General features: G+C 40.3%; 2 protein-coding genes across 7 annotated transcripts in view; both read left to right on the top strand.

Moving 5' to 3' along the window:
* The first annotated feature begins 2,227 nt into the window (after positions 1–2,227).
* Positions 2,228–11,958, top strand: LOC138981731 (E3 ubiquitin-protein ligase RNF4-like). Its single transcript, XM_070354800.1, has 8 exons — positions 2,228–2,376; positions 4,607–4,741; positions 5,026–5,161; positions 6,288–6,400; positions 6,894–6,924; positions 7,538–7,745; positions 7,958–8,033; positions 8,385–11,958. Exons 2-8 carry the CDS (start codon positions 4,736–4,738, stop codon positions 8,529–8,531), a joined length of 717 nt encoding a protein of 238 aa, XP_070210901.1. The 5' UTR covers positions 2,228–2,376; positions 4,607–4,735; the 3' UTR covers positions 8,532–11,958.
* A 205-nt stretch (positions 11,959–12,163) lies between these two features.
* The window catches only part of LOC138981729 (protein FAM193A-like), a 39,540-nt gene continuing 34,092 nt past the window's right edge, over positions 12,164–17,611 (top strand). For all 6 annotated transcript variants that reach the window (XM_070354797.1, XM_070354799.1, XM_070354798.1 and 3 more), the window contains exons 1-4: positions 12,164–12,445; positions 14,893–15,037; positions 16,054–16,103; positions 16,680–16,745. In XM_070354797.1, coding sequence (XP_070210898.1) covers positions 12,314–12,445; positions 14,893–15,037; positions 16,054–16,103; positions 16,680–16,745 — 393 coding nt within the window. In that variant the 5' untranslated portion in view covers positions 12,164–12,313. The remainder of the gene's footprint in view (positions 12,446–14,892; positions 15,038–16,053; positions 16,104–16,679; positions 16,746–17,611) is intronic.

Here is a 17,611-nt window from a genome sequence, read left to right as displayed (position 1 = left end):
AACATATTTATATGTTTTTGGAATCAGAATATGATGGAGAATAAGATAAACGTAAATTTGGATCGGTTTATAAATTTTTATTTTTTTTTACAATTTTCAGATTTTTAATGACCAAAGTCATTAATTAATTTTTAAGCCACCAAGCTGAAATGCAATACCGAAGTCCGGGCTTCGTCGAAGATTACTTGACCAAAATTTGAACCAATTTGGTTGAAAAATGAGGGCGTGACAGTGCCGCCTCAACTTTCACGAAAAGCCGGATATGACGTCATCAAAGACATTTATCAAAAAAATGAAAAAAAACGTTCGGGGATTTCATACCCAGGAACTCTCATGTCAAATTTCATAAAGATCGGTCCAGTAGTTTAGTCTGAATCGCTCTACACACACACACACACACACGCACACACGCACACACGCACATACACCACGACCCTCGTTTCGATTCCCCCTCGATGTTAAAATATTTAGTCAAAACTTGACTAAATATAAAAACAAGAATGGTAGGTAGGCCTAATTGGAACGTTTATTATCGACAAAACAAAACGTCACGTTGTACGTCAGTCGACCCAAAGTGTCGACGTTCTGGTAAATTTAAAGTTTTGCTTTCATAAGTGTCTGTCTGTCAGTCCGCTTCAAAGACCTTTGAGTCGAAGTACTAGTAAATTTACATTTTGAAATGAAACTGAGCACGTGGTGCACCGTGCGACCGGAGAGGATTTTGGGCCTTTAATTATTTCATTTAAATCGTCAAAAACGAAACTGGATTGTTTCAATACTTGAAATTAGTTTCAGTGCTCGTCTATGTAGATTATACTGACAATGATATTTGCGCTGGCAGAGAGATGGTCGAACAATAACTGATCCGCAGGGCCGGCCGCCAGGCGGCGGCTAAGAGGAGGGGGGAGGGGGGGGGGGGGGGTTGCCAGTGGTGGTCCAGGGGGATGTTCCCCCTGGCGGGGTCAAGCCGGCGGGGCAGATCGACTAAGCCCCTTGTGGGGGTCAGGGGGCCCTGAAGCTGATGGGTAGGTCATATTCTGAGCCTGGAAAATGGTCGCTCCTTGCATGATAAACATGATAAACAATAATAAAAAATGTTTTAAATAAGTGAGGTACATGTTTAGGCTAGGGGGGGGGGTTGCGCAATCCCCCGCATAACCCCCCCCCCCCCCCCGGTAGTCCGGCCCTGATCCGTGATGGTTTGAATGTATGCGTTAAAATCAAAACTTGACTAAATATAAAAACACAATAGCCTAACCGGCTTGCCGCCGGAGTGTTGATCAAGAAAGTCAGGGCCGGACTAGGCGAAGAGGAGGAGGGGGGTTGCCAGTGGTGGCCCAGGGGGATGTCCCCCCTGGCGGCAGGGACGGATCAGTTCATTTTATGGGTGTTTTTTTTCAAAAGTATATTGTGAAGATATGGGTGTGAAGGCGCGAAGCGCCGAGCCGACGGCGCGAAGCGCCTAGCTTGCTAGGGGGGTCCGGGGGCATGCCCCCCGGAAAATTTTGAAAAAAAGGATGCAAAATGGTGCAATCTGGTGCATTCTGAGGATGATCATTACCAGTTTCAGGCAGCAGATTTTGTCACTGATTAATACCCCAAAAATTGAAACTCAATGTAAAATAAAGAAAATTAATGCATACCTCATTCAATATTTTTATTTTTTGGCTGGGGGGGGGGTCCGGAAACCCTAGAACCCCCCCCCCCCTCGTTGAGGGGGTCAGGGGGCGAAGCCCCCTGAAGCTGATGGCCCGGGTAGCTGATGGGTAGGTCATATCATCTGAGATAGGAAAATGGTCGCTCCTTGCATGAAACGGCATAAAATAAGCAATAATAAAAAAATTAAATAAGTAAGGTACATGTTTAGGCTAGGGGGGGGGGGGGGGGTTGCGCAACCCCCATAACCCCCCCGCCGGTAGTCCGGCCCTGAAAGTGTTTCGTTATTCTGTTCAGCTGATATATTTTCCTCGACATGGTTTTACACAACGACCGAACAGTCCCAAGATAAATTATTATCAATATTTACACCCAAAAGAGATAGGGAGAGAGAGAGAGAGAGAGAGAGAGAGAGAGAGAGAGAGAGAGAGAGAGAGAGAGAGAGAGAGGGTGGAGGGTGCACCGAGAGAGAGAGAGAGAGAGAGAGAGATGTACATATGAGCTTCCGTGGACCCACAGACAGTAACACAGTGCACATCCGGAAAAGACCGCGAGTTGCCCCAAGAAACGTGAGTGTTCTCCCTTCCCAAATGTGCCTCTGGTTTTCGTGTTCAACGAAATTGTCAACGGTTGTCCTTGTTGCACTGATTCCCAACTCAAGGAATACAAAAACTGCACAGGAAAGTGTTGTTTTAGACGGCTGTATGAAAGCACAAGCAGGTGAACTTGCTGTTTATTTGATTTTTAATCTTACTTTCTCTTTCGGTAACGGATAATCACTTATGAGAAAACGCGGTTTTGTCGCAGACGTCTGGTTGTTTTCTCCTATCAATCAGAAATGTTGCCAATCATTTCTCATAAGGTCAAACCATACTTGTTACTAATAAAACCCAGTGCATGATCAGAATAGTGGTGCTGTTTGGCTTGGCGGTTAAAAATTGTGAAGGCGATTACTACAAAATGGGCAAAATGAAGATCTAGTCATTCTTCTTCCAGTTCCAGTGTGCCAAACTCGTTGCAGAGGAAGATCACACCTCAGAGGCGTGCACATCGTAACACAGCGATTGTGGTGCGATTTGACGAAAACGAACATTACCTGGCACTTCGCAAAATCTTTTTGATGTATTAAATTTCTTACACTTACACAGGGCTTCCTAGTTTTGACATTATACACAAGCAAATTCTTAGTGGCCTCTGTAAACTGTTGAAAATCACAATTACAACAGAGAGGATTTGGCAAATTGATTACCAAGCAGTGAGAGGACTGTCTTCATCCAAAAGGTCACGTACAGGTGTACACAGGATATGTATGCACCCACACACAAAAAAGGCTATAACTATAAGAAGGGAATGAATACACATTATTATTATCAATATCATGACATGGGTGGGATTCTTCCGGTATATGCTGGAAATCCGGATTCGATTATGGCCTCTTTTTTTTCTTTTCTCTTTGGTGCACTCAAGTCGGAAATAGCACACTACACAACATTTGGTGCTTTCAGGATTCATGACATTTTTCAGTCCCACACATGTATTATACATGTTTGTCATCATTTTCACGAGTTTTCATTCACATCCAGCTGGGAAATAAATCTCATGTTCCCCATGCAATAAATCCCTGGTTCCCATAGTTGCAGGAAGCAGGTTATACATGGATAATCAAAAGCAAACCCAATAGAAACGCTCGGGGATTCTTCGGCTCTTTATATTGGCGTTTCCCCAGACCTAGACTGACGACACTGCTTTGCAAAGTTCCAAAAACGAACTGGCAAATGTGAACAAAAAACAAAACTACTTCATGCATGAAAGGTCATTAATTCATCACAAACGAATGAAACCTAGCGATATGTTTTGTCTTCTTACAAAGTCATGGAGTGCGTGTATCTGTTTCGATACACAGACGGAGAAACACGAACGTCAAGTTCAAGTCAAACCAATTGACCTCTGACACACACATTTTGACCCGTGCACAAGACGTTGAATCGATAAACGAAGCACAAATAAGAAATAATAATAAAAGCAAAGAATATATATAGCACAAGAAATGCAAACATCTAACAAAGCCGAGCAAGCAGAATGACAGGTCTAATGAAAAACAAAGAGGCAATGAGTCGGAAACAAGATCGCGATTCTTTCTTTCGCTGCACGACACAAATCTTCTGTGACCTTTGACCCAACGTGCCTTGCTGCACGATGCAAATCTTCTGTGACCTTTGACCTAACGTAGCTTCCACATTCGATAAACTTAGCTTAATATTTACAACTGAAAACTGAGGGGATGGAATACTGAGAGGAACCTACGGAACTGTGCATCCTCAAACCTGACATACTTATCTCAACATTTTATGAACTCAATACACAGAAAGTTGCTTTCACACGCCAGCTTTGATTGCAACAACGTGCTGGGGCCCCAAAACATGTATTTTCAAAACGGAACTCGTGTTTCAAAGCATGGCTCCCTGTGTTGATTTTGCACTTATTTTCTCACTACCAAAATGATGACAAAAACAATGTTTGGTGGTTTGTTGTCAGACCATCTTTTTTGTCGGTCCTCGGGGGGCATATCGACTTTTGTTTCATATTTAACAAAAGATGATATGCTTCCCCTCGGACCGACAAAAAAGCTGGTCTGTCAACAACCCATCAAACATCTTATAATGTACTACCATAGTTAATAGTTATAAGACATACTAAAGAATACTATGTACACACAAAGACAAACAGAAGTCAAAGAGATAATACAGTAGAATGCCTGCTCAGATTATTTTTGTTTGTTATGTTCTGATGCAGACATTTATATAAAATCATAATAAAGAGTACTCGCCAGTTTAAAACATTAAAGTGTTTCAGAATCATACTGACTACCAAGTTGAGTTGGACAGTCTGCATAGATACTTGATGTTTTATCATTGCTCATTTAAAACCACCATGTTTTTCTTTCTTTCAGATTTTGACACTTTACTGTACAACTGCCCAAAGAGGATCTGACTTCTGTTGTATTTCCAACGGCATCACCATAGGGCAGATATTGGATGTCGCTGTTGGGACTGACTCTTTGTCTTTGTCTTACGGCTCCATGAGTGTAGGTTTGGGTGTGTGTATTTGTGTGTGATTTGGGATGCAGATTGCATTAACATACAATGAGAAAAGGGTCAGCTAAGTTATAACGCCTTTGGTTTAAAGGAAGAGATGGGGATGGAGAGATGACATTTGTTGCCATTTGGCACACATAGATAAGAGCCTGCATAATCTGGTGCTAATATGAAACCAAAGGTAAAATCTGGGCTCCTGCAAAGAAGTTGAAATTTTTTCTTTGTGTTGATTTGAGGAGTTTTGGATTTGACTGTCTTTTTCTATGTTTTTTAGACACGTTCAGGACAACGCCACCACCCTTACCGCAATCGGCGGACGAGTAGCGGTTCTGGTCGGAGTGGTGCTCGCAGGCGACAGCGACCTACTGTGTCCACTCAAACGACCCTTATGGGGTCAAACGAAGACCCAGGTATGCACTGGCTGTATTTTTCTTTAGACTGGTCAGAATTGATCAGCATGGCATACCAGACTGGCCAATCCGACTTGACCATTCGCTCTGGGGCTGAATATCCCTTTGATGCCTGATCAAAGCCCCCCCTGGTGTCAGTGCTTTGTCCTGACAAGGACAGGATGCTGTGTCAAGCCTAACACATAGTTGTTATCCATCTCCTTTGCTGCTGTTTGTTTGAGCTATGAACTTTCTTACAGCATTTTTTCTTCTCCTGTCTTCATGGGCTGCAACTCCCACATACACTCGTATTTTGCACAAGCAGGGTTTTAGTTTACATTTTCCTTCTGCCATTTAGGCAGACATACTCTGTTTTTCAAGGGATTACTTTAATTTAACTAGGATTAGTTTGAATTATCTCACTCTCTACCCCCTCCCCCCACTCCTCACTTCTCTCTCCCTTGCATGCAGATCAATGCTGGTTTTGCAATTGACCTCTCCCCAAGTACAATATGGCTAGAAGTTTGAAAATTGAAAGTCTTGCTAATGTTAGCATGAAGTGATGAACGCAGGGATATCAGGGTTCAAGTTTCAACCTAGAAAAAAAAGACTTTGGGTCATTTGACTGTTTACACAATAATCTGATGGGACACAGTGGAAGGCGCCAAGAAGAGGAGGGGTGTCCGGGGTCTCCACAACCAAAAATGTTAGTTTCCAAAGACCAACAAAGCAAAAGGGTGCAATCTTTAGGCAATTGTGTTTAGAATTTGCAAGTAGCATGTTACCATGGTGTGTGTGTGTGATTTGATGTCAGAGACAAAACAGAAAAAAATCATTTCACTGTGCTTAAAGTTGCGCAGTGGTTCATAATCTTAGTCTTTTGGCTCCTTGCTGGTAATTTTCTGATTGTATACGATGTATCAGTGGTGCGTTAGTGAACAGAACTCTAGGATACAAGTTTCTGTTCCCATGGTCCACAATGCCGATAACAGTGAGGCCTGCACATTATTTTTCTGCTGAACATGAACATTGCGCTCTGTAGCATTTTGTCAACGTTTGCAAACTGAGCTGTTCACATGAAGGAGGTCTACCATATTCATTTGTTCAGACCCAAGAAAACTTAAATGCTTTATCTTTGTATTGACAGGTGGGTGTATTGACCTTACGGCCAATGACACTTTGGATGGTGACGTCATTGACCTGACAGACTCTTTCTCTGCTACAGCCAACAACAGCGCTTTTGATGCCGACCCTGTTGTGGTAAGTTGCCTGCAGTTTTATTCTCTGTACTTTCGTTAATTAAGTGTTTCAATTACTGTGCTATTCTCTGCACATCCCCTGGGTATAGGTTAAATGTTTTAATCCTTCTTTGATTAGTTTGAGTCTTTCATTTCAGCAGCTTCAGTCTTTATTTTTTATTTCATTGTTCTGTCCTTCACTTAGACTTAGTCATTCATACCTTGGTTTTGTTGCTGACTAAAAAAACGTATTTCAAAATAATTTAAGTGGACTTTGACTCCTAGCTTCTGTAAATGCTTGTATTGTTGTAGAGTGTATCTTTCTCTCTGTGCTGGTTATGTTTGAAATGAATAATTTAAATAAGAGTAATTCTTCATGGTCCTGCTTTCTTGTGCAAATTGTCTAAGTTTTTAGTTTGAAAATGGCTTGATTTCTATTGATTTATTAATTGCTGGGAGGATGGATATTTGTACTGATTAACTGGTTGGTTGATTGATTGATTGATTTATTGCAGGTTATTTCACCAACTGATGTTGATAATGCAGGTATGTTGTGGGTATAGATTCAAGTTACTATTTAATACACTGTACCGGCAGTCTTTGTTACTGTGATTCACAGTTGAGATTTTGTTGTTCAGGCACTCACTTTTTCTCAGGCTGCAGGCATTTACTCAGAACATATTCAAGCCAAAGACACAATAGGGTACATACCTGTTGTCAATCCTGTACCACCTTCTGTGTGTAGCATGCGTTGCTAAAGAAATATCTGTTTCACTGGTAGCTGTGTTAGTGTTACATTTATTTGGTGAAAAGAAAATCTGAGTTTCAACAAGAAGCGATGAGGCTGTCAACTTCTATGTGTTGAAACAAAGGCATGTTGATTGTTCATAGCACATGTAAAAGTCCATATGAATCGGTGGTTTACACACAGTGAATTACTTGAAGGGGGAAATTGTCTTGAAAGCTGTTCAAAATAACCTTGTGCTTTGATATAATCTGTACCCAGGTGTTCAAGGTTTCTTATTTGTATGTAATTGATTATTGTCACACAAAGTTCAGCATCATTTACCAATGGGGATTTGGTCATAGGAACAAACCCTTCTTCAGATAGCTTGTATTACATGTACTACCATTTTTCTTTCACTTGTGCAATGTGCAGATGCCTTTAGAAGGGAAAATGGGTACATGAGACGTCCTCGTCCTCATGCAACATGGGATAGTGACAATGAAGAAGCCGTAATTGAAGTTGATTCTGCACCCTCAAGCTCTTCTGGGACTAGGTCACGGTCAGGTCGGAGCAATGCAGCCATTAATGTTGAAGACGTCAGCGATGATGACCTTCCCAACACACCATTTGATGCGAACAGGTCAGTTAGATGGAGATACATTCTGTAATACGTTTTATTGTGGTCACTTGCCTTTCACACATTTTCTAACATCATTGTACTGTGACTTGTTGCACAAGTTTGTGAAGAGTGTGTCAATTGTTTCAGGTGAATGTGAACTTTACACTATTCAGAAATGAAACATACATTTCAGTGTCAGTGTCTCTTGATTTCCATTGATTTTCTATTTGCAGGAATGCAAATACATCCATAGCTTCCCCGGAGCCAGTGAAAATAACCTGCCCTGTGTGCATGGAGACAGATACTCAGGTACATAGTACAACATCAGTTGTGTTCTTTGATATGTTAAGTTCATGAATTACCACTTAATTACATTTACAAAAATTCAAAAATTCAAATTCAAATTCAAATACCTTTGTGTCTGTGTGCTTTTTCAAAGATATTATGGTTGGTCTGGATCCAGAACTGATGTGAAACCTAGGTGCTGATGCAAAAAAATTGTACTGTTTGATTTTTAAGCCATTTTCTCTTGTGTATCACAGTGGGATTTATAGACAACAGGTTGAATTTATGGAGATTTTAACAGTTTTTGAATCCAGTGTATCTCCTGCATGCTCGTGTGTGAACAGTCATTGGCAGCAAATGGTTTGTACTGTGCAGATTCGGCGTAACAGACAGCTGTACTCCACAGTCTGCGGGCATATTTTCTGCAGTGCCTGCATCAAGCAGGCGATAGACGTCCAACACATGTGTCCCACCTGTCGAAAACGACTGACAAAGCGACAGATTCATCAAATTTATCTGTGACCTGGAGGTCTGGCTGATACCGATATTCTGTCAGTGCTTGTGAATGGAAAGGAATTTAACTGATTTGTCTGTACTATACTTTTGAGAGGGACGAGAAGAAATGTGAGAGAAGTCTACAGTGTATTTTTTCTGGGATGCAGTGGGAGACCTGACTTTGTTTTTCAGTTCTATCTTTCTTTCCTGTCAATTTTGTTCTGTTTTTTAATTGTGCTTTGAAAGTATGTAAAACTGACTTAAATGAGGTACCATTCTTTTGTTTTTCCTTTTCAGTCATGTATATAAGAGTCAATGATCAGACTTTGACTGTGATTTTACATTCTTGAGTTTCAGATCTATTGGATATATGTATTTCATTTGCACAAGTATTAGAGTTGTAACTGCTTTATTGAGAGGCAGACATTTTCTTAACTTAAATGTGGCTTTGATGGTCTGCAATGTCCCCACCACTTTGTCCTTTATTTAGTCAGATTGTCTGTTTTGTGTACTTTTTGCTACAGGGTAGATATGTTTTGTTCTGGTAACAAATTATGTCTACTTTGTACAATCATGTATCTTCAGTTTGAAAAGGAAGATGTTCTTGGTATTTGTATTTGACAGAAACAATTTCCAAGTAAATTCTGTAGAAAGGAAGTTCTCCTAAACCCATAAGCCTGTCCTTAACTGATCCTGAAGTCAACTTTGCGAAAGCATAGCTACTGCAAAGTAATTCGTATTCAATTTCACTTCACACATTTTTTCATGCAAAGCTTCAGCAAAACTGTGACTTTTCTACTCTCTTGTCAGAAAAGTGCTGTTCGATTCATGATGGACGAAGAAAACAGACTTGATGCCAAAGAGATGGATCTGTTAAGCGACTTTGGTTGAGCCACAGTACAAGGACTAACAACCCACCTGTATTATTTTATTTTGCCACACTTTGATATTTTTATCACTATCACAGTAATCATGCAACAGCCTAGACCGTGTTGAACTGGCCAAAATGGAACAAAGTACCACGTGTTACAATTACGTAATTAAGTCCACGTAAAGTACAATTTGTGACAGAAAGTCTTCATGACAGAAGCAAATCTCGTGCTTTTCGAGACTACTGACAGTCAAAAGGCTTGAGACGTCCAGAGTTCCTTCCCCAGGTAGCGTTGACCAAATCATTAGAAGATAACAATTTCAGGCATGGGAATTGTCCGCAAAATCGCGGATTTCTGCAAAAATAAAATTACGTTTCAGCGAAAATAAAAAATTGTCCGCGGCAAAAAAAGGTAAACTAAATTATATGTATACTATTGTCTCTCTCTCCATTATTTGCTTACGTGAGAACTATCAAAATATTGGTCTAAAATGCTAAAATTCGTTTTCCTTCTGGGGGGCTTAGTCCCCCTGCTCCCCCCAACGGACCTCAGCCTATTTTCAGAGGGTTTTTGGCTCACGTAAGTGTAGCCTATGCGATCGTAACTTTGTCTGTCTGTGCGTGCGTGCGTGCGTGCGTCTGTGCGTGTGTATGTCTGTGGTAGAAACTCTAACATTTGAAGACGTCACATTACATTGACGTCACATTATGACGTAAGAGGGTTAGACGTCACGCGAAGGAAGTACTGACAGTCTCGGTCATTATTATTTTGAGCGCGCCGAGACTCTGTTGGCAGTCGTGTCCCTGTAAGTAGGCTACATGCAGACAGACAGATCTAGATCTAGTGTCTCGCTTTCTTGCACAGTTTCACCTATGCTCTTTCTGTGTGTGTGTGTGTGTGTGTGTGCGTGTGTGTGTGTGTGTGTGTGTGTGTGTGTGTGTGTGTATGTGTGACGGAGTGATTGAGTTTGTGTTACTGTTTGTCGATTTCTTACGTGAGCCTTGATGGCTTCGCCTCTTGTTTTATTTTGGAATTCCCATGACTGAATTTTTAAGCCCAGAGTTCTTTTCCTTGGACTTTGCTGCTGTGAGTGCAATTTAAGGCCAAAGCTTAGTGAATCGAGCTTTGTAAAGTCAACTTCGCCCAATTAAGGAAAAGTTGGACATGCAGGATTTCCCTGCTGACCTGCTAGATCTGTGGGGGGGGGGGGGGGGGGGGGGGGTTTCAGGCAAGGCAAGAAAGTGAAAATGTCCCTCGGATTTTAGCTTTTGTAGTATGTATGTACAACTTTTCTACTGCTCAACAAAACTTTCTGAATCTGACTCGGGTCTTAAAAACCAATAAAAAGAAATGCATAACTTGTGAGCTTTTTCTGTTATGAATCTTCTGTGACAAAAGGAGGCAGTATCAGTACTAAGTCCTACGATTGCAGATTGTTTAACTAGTACATAGAATTGAATGGGGGGGTTGTGCGTTGTGCGATGAAGACGGTATAACAAGTGAATGAGAAAAAAGTTACCAGTACCTATAACGACCCGGTCTGCACCCCAATGAAAGGAGACACCCAATGAAAGGAGACAACCATATTTGTTCAGTGCTTTTTCTGCTCGAAGGATATACATGTATCCACAGGTGTGTGAATATCTAATCATGTACGATTATGTAGTCTTAATTTAATGTGTTTTAAGTCATGAATCTGTCAAGGTGAAAAACTACAAGTAATGAGTTTGTCAAGTAGCCAGATACCTTTGATCAATTAACCTTTTTCTGGTTAAATCCTGAGTTCATTGTGATGGGTTGCTATATGTTCTCTGTTTACACAAAAGTACAGATGTTGTCATTATTTATGGGCCAGCATTCCTGTACTATAAGTGAGCTTATTGCCCCTTTTTCTACCTCTTCTGTTTTTATCAAAAACAATGTACTCTCAGTGTCAGTTACTTGGAGTGTGTGTGTGTGTATGCGCTTTTGATTGTGTGATATATCTTCCAATACATGGTATGGCAGTAGAATGATGAGGTCTGGCATATGATATCAGGAAGTATTCAATAACCTGGAATGGTTTGGGTAAACTTGATGAAATCAGAAGCCTGTATCCCGTAGTTGAACAAGATTTAGATTTGTTAGATAAATAATTTTCTGACATTTATAAAAAAAAAAATCTTTTAACAAGTAGTATAACACGTATAAATTTGCTTTGGGTATAAAAAGATCAACACCTCCGGTTTGTCAGCATTCAGTGAACGGTTTGCTTGAATTTATATGCATTGCTTTTTGTGAAAAGATATGATAATTTTCACTTTTTAAAAGTACAGCTGGAGATGTGTTTGAACTTTTTGTCAATGCAGATTATTTTGCATGTGTCCCCAAACCTTTCTCCTCTCTGTTGTGTTTGTATCAAATATAAAGTGCGGAATGTGAACTTTTGTGGTTATTACTGTTATTACCCATGATGTGTATCAATTGTGAATTTCTTCTGTGCTTTGAAGAAATTAGATAAGTGTGTGTGACAAAACATGAAGAATGTATGAGAGGATGGTGTGCAGTATTATCATAACAAAATAAAACTGTTCAATAAAATGTTTTCTCTGAAGTAGTGTTTTGAAAAGCGTGTGTGTGTGCCTGTGTGGGTGTAAGAAGGATAGTTAGACGAGTACTTTTTTCACTCAAGAATAATGCTCAACAAGCACAACAGGCGCGTACCGCTTACACGTTTTATCGTCTGCTATCGCAGGTTAGAGTAATGTCCCTTCTTACATGCCTACTACAGAGGGATTGTGGGTAGATATTTTGTGGTTCCGCCATATTTATTGACTCGATAGTAATCGAATGTAATGAGAAAATTTGGGCTTGTCTACACAATTTACTTGTGGATGTTTACGTTGTGCTAACACCACCGTTAACAGAAGACTCTAAGGAGTCAGTTGGACTAAGAAGATGAGTACCCAAGAAGTCAAAAAAGCGAAGCGGAGAAAAAATAAGGTTGCGACAGCGAAAAATTCTTCAACAACCATCCCACAGACGAATGAAGTCGCCGAACTCGTAACCGAAGAAAATGGAGATGCAGAGGTAACAATAGTTCTGTAACACACACCACATTTCGGTTAACATCTCAGTGCAAATTCACGCCTCTTGAACTGCCAACGTCGTAGACTGTTTGGAAAACGAGCGCATCAGACAGTCATGGTAAACGACAAGACCATTCATGTCGCAAAAATGTTTCAAGTTCAACAAAATTGAGTGACTCTAAGACAGCACAATTCTTTGATGAAGTATATTTTGTTTTAAGAGTTAAATTCATATGTTATAACTAGTGTGCATAGCCGATCTGTTAAATGTTCGCCAGGTGTGTCTGGTTCAATGATCCCAATGGCGGATTGCCAAATTTGGGTGAAACTGAGCACAGCAGTGGAACCATAGTACTGTACTAAGCCCACTGCAGCCTTGAATACACTACAGTTTGCAACTGCATGCTATTATGAAATAGTTTCTTTGTGGTTTATGGGCAGGTGTCATGGGGTTTAGAGCAGAATTACTAATACTATATCAAACCATGGTTTTTTGACAAAGGTAAAAAAAACCTGAAAAAGTGAAAGCAGTTTCCAGTTCATGCTGCCCCGCCTACTTTTTGTTTAACTGTTTTATAACTGACTTAGTAATTAAGTAATTGGTATGTGGGTCTTCTGTATTTATCTTTGTGCAATCATGGATTTGTTGTGCTTATTTGTTTTCTCTCCATTTATCATCAACATTGGCAGAATGCATTGTAAAAAAAGGAAAAAAACAAATAAGTTTGTATTCGCCTAAAATGCAAGCCTCTCGACTCTAGAGACTGGGAAAAAAGCAACGCTTTCTTTTTTAAAAGTGAAAATGACATATTACTTGGTGAGATATTGTACGGTAATTTTTTTTTAATATGATTATGAAGTATTGCTGAAGTAGAACATTCACTAATTCAGTAACCCTAGTCTTAATAGACCTTTTCGGTATCTGAGCAGCTCTCGCGAGACACTCTCTTTGTTATGCTTTGAACATCGAGAACTTCAAACCTTGGCTTGTGCAGCTCGCATGAGATCGCTGTACTGCATGCTTTGCTATGCTCTGAAGTTTGCGAGAGATTACGAGAGCTTGGAATACCGATAGGGTCTATTAAACAAGAGAACAACACACAGGGTAAATGCACCATCCACTTCATGCAGTATTTATCTTGAAAAACATCTTAAGTGAGTTGGAGGATGGTTTGAAACTTTAACATGTATTTGCAATTCAACCAGTACCTACTCTGTAAGTTGTAAAGATCTGTAAGTTAAAGTAAAATAATATACAGCAAGCAGGGTTCTGTTTATTAGTATGCAATTGGCGCATCAAATCTGAACATTTTCCATTAGAATTCCCTTCAGTGTGTCAAAGGGCACCCTGAAATTGCAAACCACTTCACAATACATCGCATTCAGAAGCAAAGAAATTGCAAACGCGCATGCTGTGATTGGCTTTTAAATGTGTAGTGCTTTATATATATATATGCAGCCAATCCAGTAAACTTTCTTTTCTCGCTTGCATACTTGGTTGTCTTTGTAAACACACCCGCCAAGGGCAATCGATTCTCACAAACACAGGACCACACCAGAAATAATGCCACCTATTACCTAAGAAAAAAATTAAGATTATTGACGGGTCAAGCAAGGATGTCTTCAACTGCCTTACCCGTCAACCTTAGCTAACATTGATACAACAGAAAGGGCTGCTAATGATTTAGAAGAAACATCAACAAAACAAAAACATTGACTGAGGGGTTACCCTTTGCTTCGATAGGACAAGGGACTTACGTTTTATGTGTATTCCAAAACTTTGGACAGGCCAAAGCACTGGCTATAGGTTCTGACAACTTTTAAACCAGCACATTAACAGGCACCTGATGATCAGCAAACATAAGAAGGATTTGGACGCACTAAAGTACTTGAAAACTAAAACTTGCGGTAAGACAGCAGTCAGTGTGGCATTCAAGGGACTTTTTTTGGCTGTGCTAAGAATTAGAATGTCCGTTCACTGATGCAGCTGCTAACCAATCTAGGTGTGTCTAATATGTAATGTAACATTTGAAATGTAGAGTCTTGTCTCTGTCATCAACACACACACACACACACCACAGTAACTAACATGATAGTTGATACACTGCAGTGGTAACTTCTCAGATGACACCATATTGCACCATTTTGCATCTTTTTAAGAAAACACTTCCAGACCACGTAAGCCTGGTTAGTCACTTGGTGCTTCTTGCATTTGACTTTGTCCCATCAGAATTTGGTTTAGGGAGGCAAATGTCCCATTCTCTTTTTTACCCAGGCTGAACCCTGTGCAACTTCTGCAAGTGCAATACTTCTTTGATGTCAATTTGTCATTGGGTACGGCCAGTGCCAAATCCATATCTTTGAATTTCATAACGGAGTCAGTGAAGTTTGTTTTTAATGTTGGTCAATGATTCCTCTGAACTAGAGTTCTGTCGTGGCTGTGTGCAGCGCATTGCACAAATAATGGATGCGCCGGATGAGGAGAGTATGCCATCATTCCCAAGAGGTCCAAACCCATTCCTGGACAGGGAGAAATGTTTGCTGTGTGGTGTGGACAGGTCAGAAGCAACGGCATCCAGCAGTGAAAGCTCAGGTAATAGGATAAACCATGGGTTAACATCAGCATCTAATGATCTAGACAGTAGATTCTTGTAAATTAATCAACTGTACAAATTTCAGGAAGCTGGTAGTTTTTACTTTTAGTTAGAAAAGAGCAAAGCTACATGGGTGAGCATAGCATTAATAACGAAAAAAAGAGCTAAGCGTGGTAGTGAACTGTACAATGGAACCTCCGTTTTGAGGTACCCCACTGGTCCAACATGGACCAGGTTGCATTTGCATTGTTACACTTCAGTGGGTTTGTAAAATAATTTTGTACTGAATCAGATTCAGATTGTGATCTTGTGTTAATTTGTTTTTCATTGTGTTGCAGTTGTTGATCAAAAGTGATTTTACGTGTATTTCCAAAGATAGCATTTATTGATAATCAGATATAAAATATTGCTAACACCTGCCAGCTTATAGCAGAACATTACTTCTGATGCTACGAAATGACATTTACTTTTAGAATAAGTGGCGGGCGGGGATGTAGTTCAGTCGGTAGCGCGCTGGATTTGTATCCAGTTGGCCGCTGTCAGCGTGAGTTTGTCCCCACGTTCGGCGAGAGATTTATTTATCAGAGTCAACTTTGTGTGCCGACTCTCCTCGGTGTCCGAACACCCCCGTGTGTACACGCAAGCACAAGACCAAGTGCGCACGAAAAAGATCCTGTAATCCATGTCAGAGTTCGGTGGGTTATAGAAACACGAAAATACCCAGCATGCCTCCTCCGAAAACGGAGTATGGCTGCCTAAATGGTGCGGTTAAAAAACGGTCATACACGTAAAATTCCACTCGTGCAAAATACAGGAGTGTACGTGGGAGTTTCAGCCCACGAACGCAGAAGAAGGAAAAAAAAGAAAAAGAATAAGTGGCAGAGTTTAAAGATCAGATGATGTATCATTGTACAGGGAAGCTAAGTGCTGAAATGCAAGCTGTGGTTTTTGGAAGTAAAGTTTCTACATGTAGTGGGTGCCCGGAAACCTCATAGATACCTTGTTTCTTTGACAGTCGCTGATGATGCTGACAGACTTGATGGAGATGGACAGCATTTTGAGCAGGTTTGTACAAAATATTCTGTATTATGTGTGTATGTGGACACACATGCCAGCTGAGTGCTTGTACAAATTATGCACTACAATTGGGTGTTTTCTGGATATGAGTGAAGTCGAATGACATTGATTTTGCACGGTGTGTTTGTTCGTACATTTTTGTATAACTCTGTGAGTGTGACACAAGGGTATATATATACGTCATATTGAGTCAATTTGCTTTTAATATTATAATTTATACCCCCTACTGTGGAATGCGGATTTGAGTAAGGAAGGTGGGGGTGGACAGAGGTTTATGGATTGACGTCGTACTCATAGTGTGTATTTTTTGTGTGTAAGAAATCCATTAGGGCTGTATACAATATTTGTCAGGTGTTCTTTTGGTGTAAACCTTCTTGTGAGTGATGGGCGACCTTCTATCATTAGCTGCATGATTCACACAATTACAATGATTTGTCACCCAAGACTATGTGATGGGCATCCGGTTCCAATAGGAGAAATGTGTTTCACATACTGTACTTTGTGTAAAAGTGGTATGTATGTACATTGTTTAGCACAGAATGATGTATGTTTGTGTTTTTGCAGTTGCCTGTTTGGGTGTGTCAGTCATGCCGCCGCACTGCGGATGGGGATATGAGTCGCAAGGACTTGGTAAGTTGTTATCCTAAGAATAAAATGTTTGAGAATTTACTTTTATTTAGGGATACAATGCAGATGATGATATATGTGTAATGTTTCTTTATGGCAGTACATGTTTGACCGACAGTGTTAGTATTAATATTACCCCCCGCGGGTAAGGGGGAGTCCCATATTGGTTGGGACGAGAAAGAATTTACCCGATGCTACCCAGCATGTCGTAAGAGGCGACTAACGGTTCTGTTTCTCTTTTTACCATTGTTAAGTGTTTCTTGTATAGAATATAGTCAATGTTTGTAAAGATTTTAGTCAAGCAGTATGTAAGAAATGTTAGGTCCTTTGTACTGGAAACTTGCATTCTCCCAGTAAGGTAATATATTGTACTACGTTGCAAGCCCCTGGAGCAATTTTTTTATTAGTGCTTTTGTGAACAAGAAACAATTAACAAGTGGCTCTATCGCATCTCCCCCCTTTCCCCTATCCCAACTCCCCCCTTTCCCCTATCCCATCTCCCCCCTTTCCACGTCGCGATATAACCTTGAATGGTTGAAAACGACGTTAAACACCAAATAAAGAAAAGAAAGAAAGAAAGTATTAATATTCCCCTGTTTTGGCTTAGATTCGCATTAGGAAATGGTTCATGTTGCCTGATGTGGTTGACAGGTTCCCTTCCGTCTTTTGCATTTATATGGATGAATATATATAATATATATGTATATATATTTATTTTCTTACTTTTAGTCTTGGCTGAATGACGACCTTATTATTCCAGAGTGAAATATGAACACCCTTTGTAGTGATTTCATGTCTGCATTGCTGTGTGCTTTCAAAGCATGAGCTTGTGAGCTGATGTAATAGCCTGATCAATGTTTTGTTAGTTT

This window comes from Littorina saxatilis, linkage group LG12 (assembly GCF_037325665.1).
Source record: "Littorina saxatilis isolate snail1 linkage group LG12, US_GU_Lsax_2.0, whole genome shotgun sequence".
In the NCBI taxonomy this organism is placed as follows: domain Eukaryota; kingdom Metazoa; phylum Mollusca; class Gastropoda; order Littorinimorpha; family Littorinidae; genus Littorina; species Littorina saxatilis.
Note: the sequence above shows the minus strand (reverse complement) of the source record. Positions and strands in the feature narration are given on the sequence as shown.

Excerpts from the sequence above, each read along its gene's own strand:
- LOC138981731 (XM_070354800.1), top strand. Across the intron at positions 5,162-6,287 it reads GGGGTCAAACGAAGACCCAG|GTGGGTGTATTGACCTTACG; the intron begins GTATGCACTGGC and ends TTGTATTGACAG. Across the intron at positions 8,034-8,384 it reads GCATGGAGACAGATACTCAG|ATTCGGCGTAACAGACAGCT; the intron begins GTACATAGTACA and ends TGTACTGTGCAG.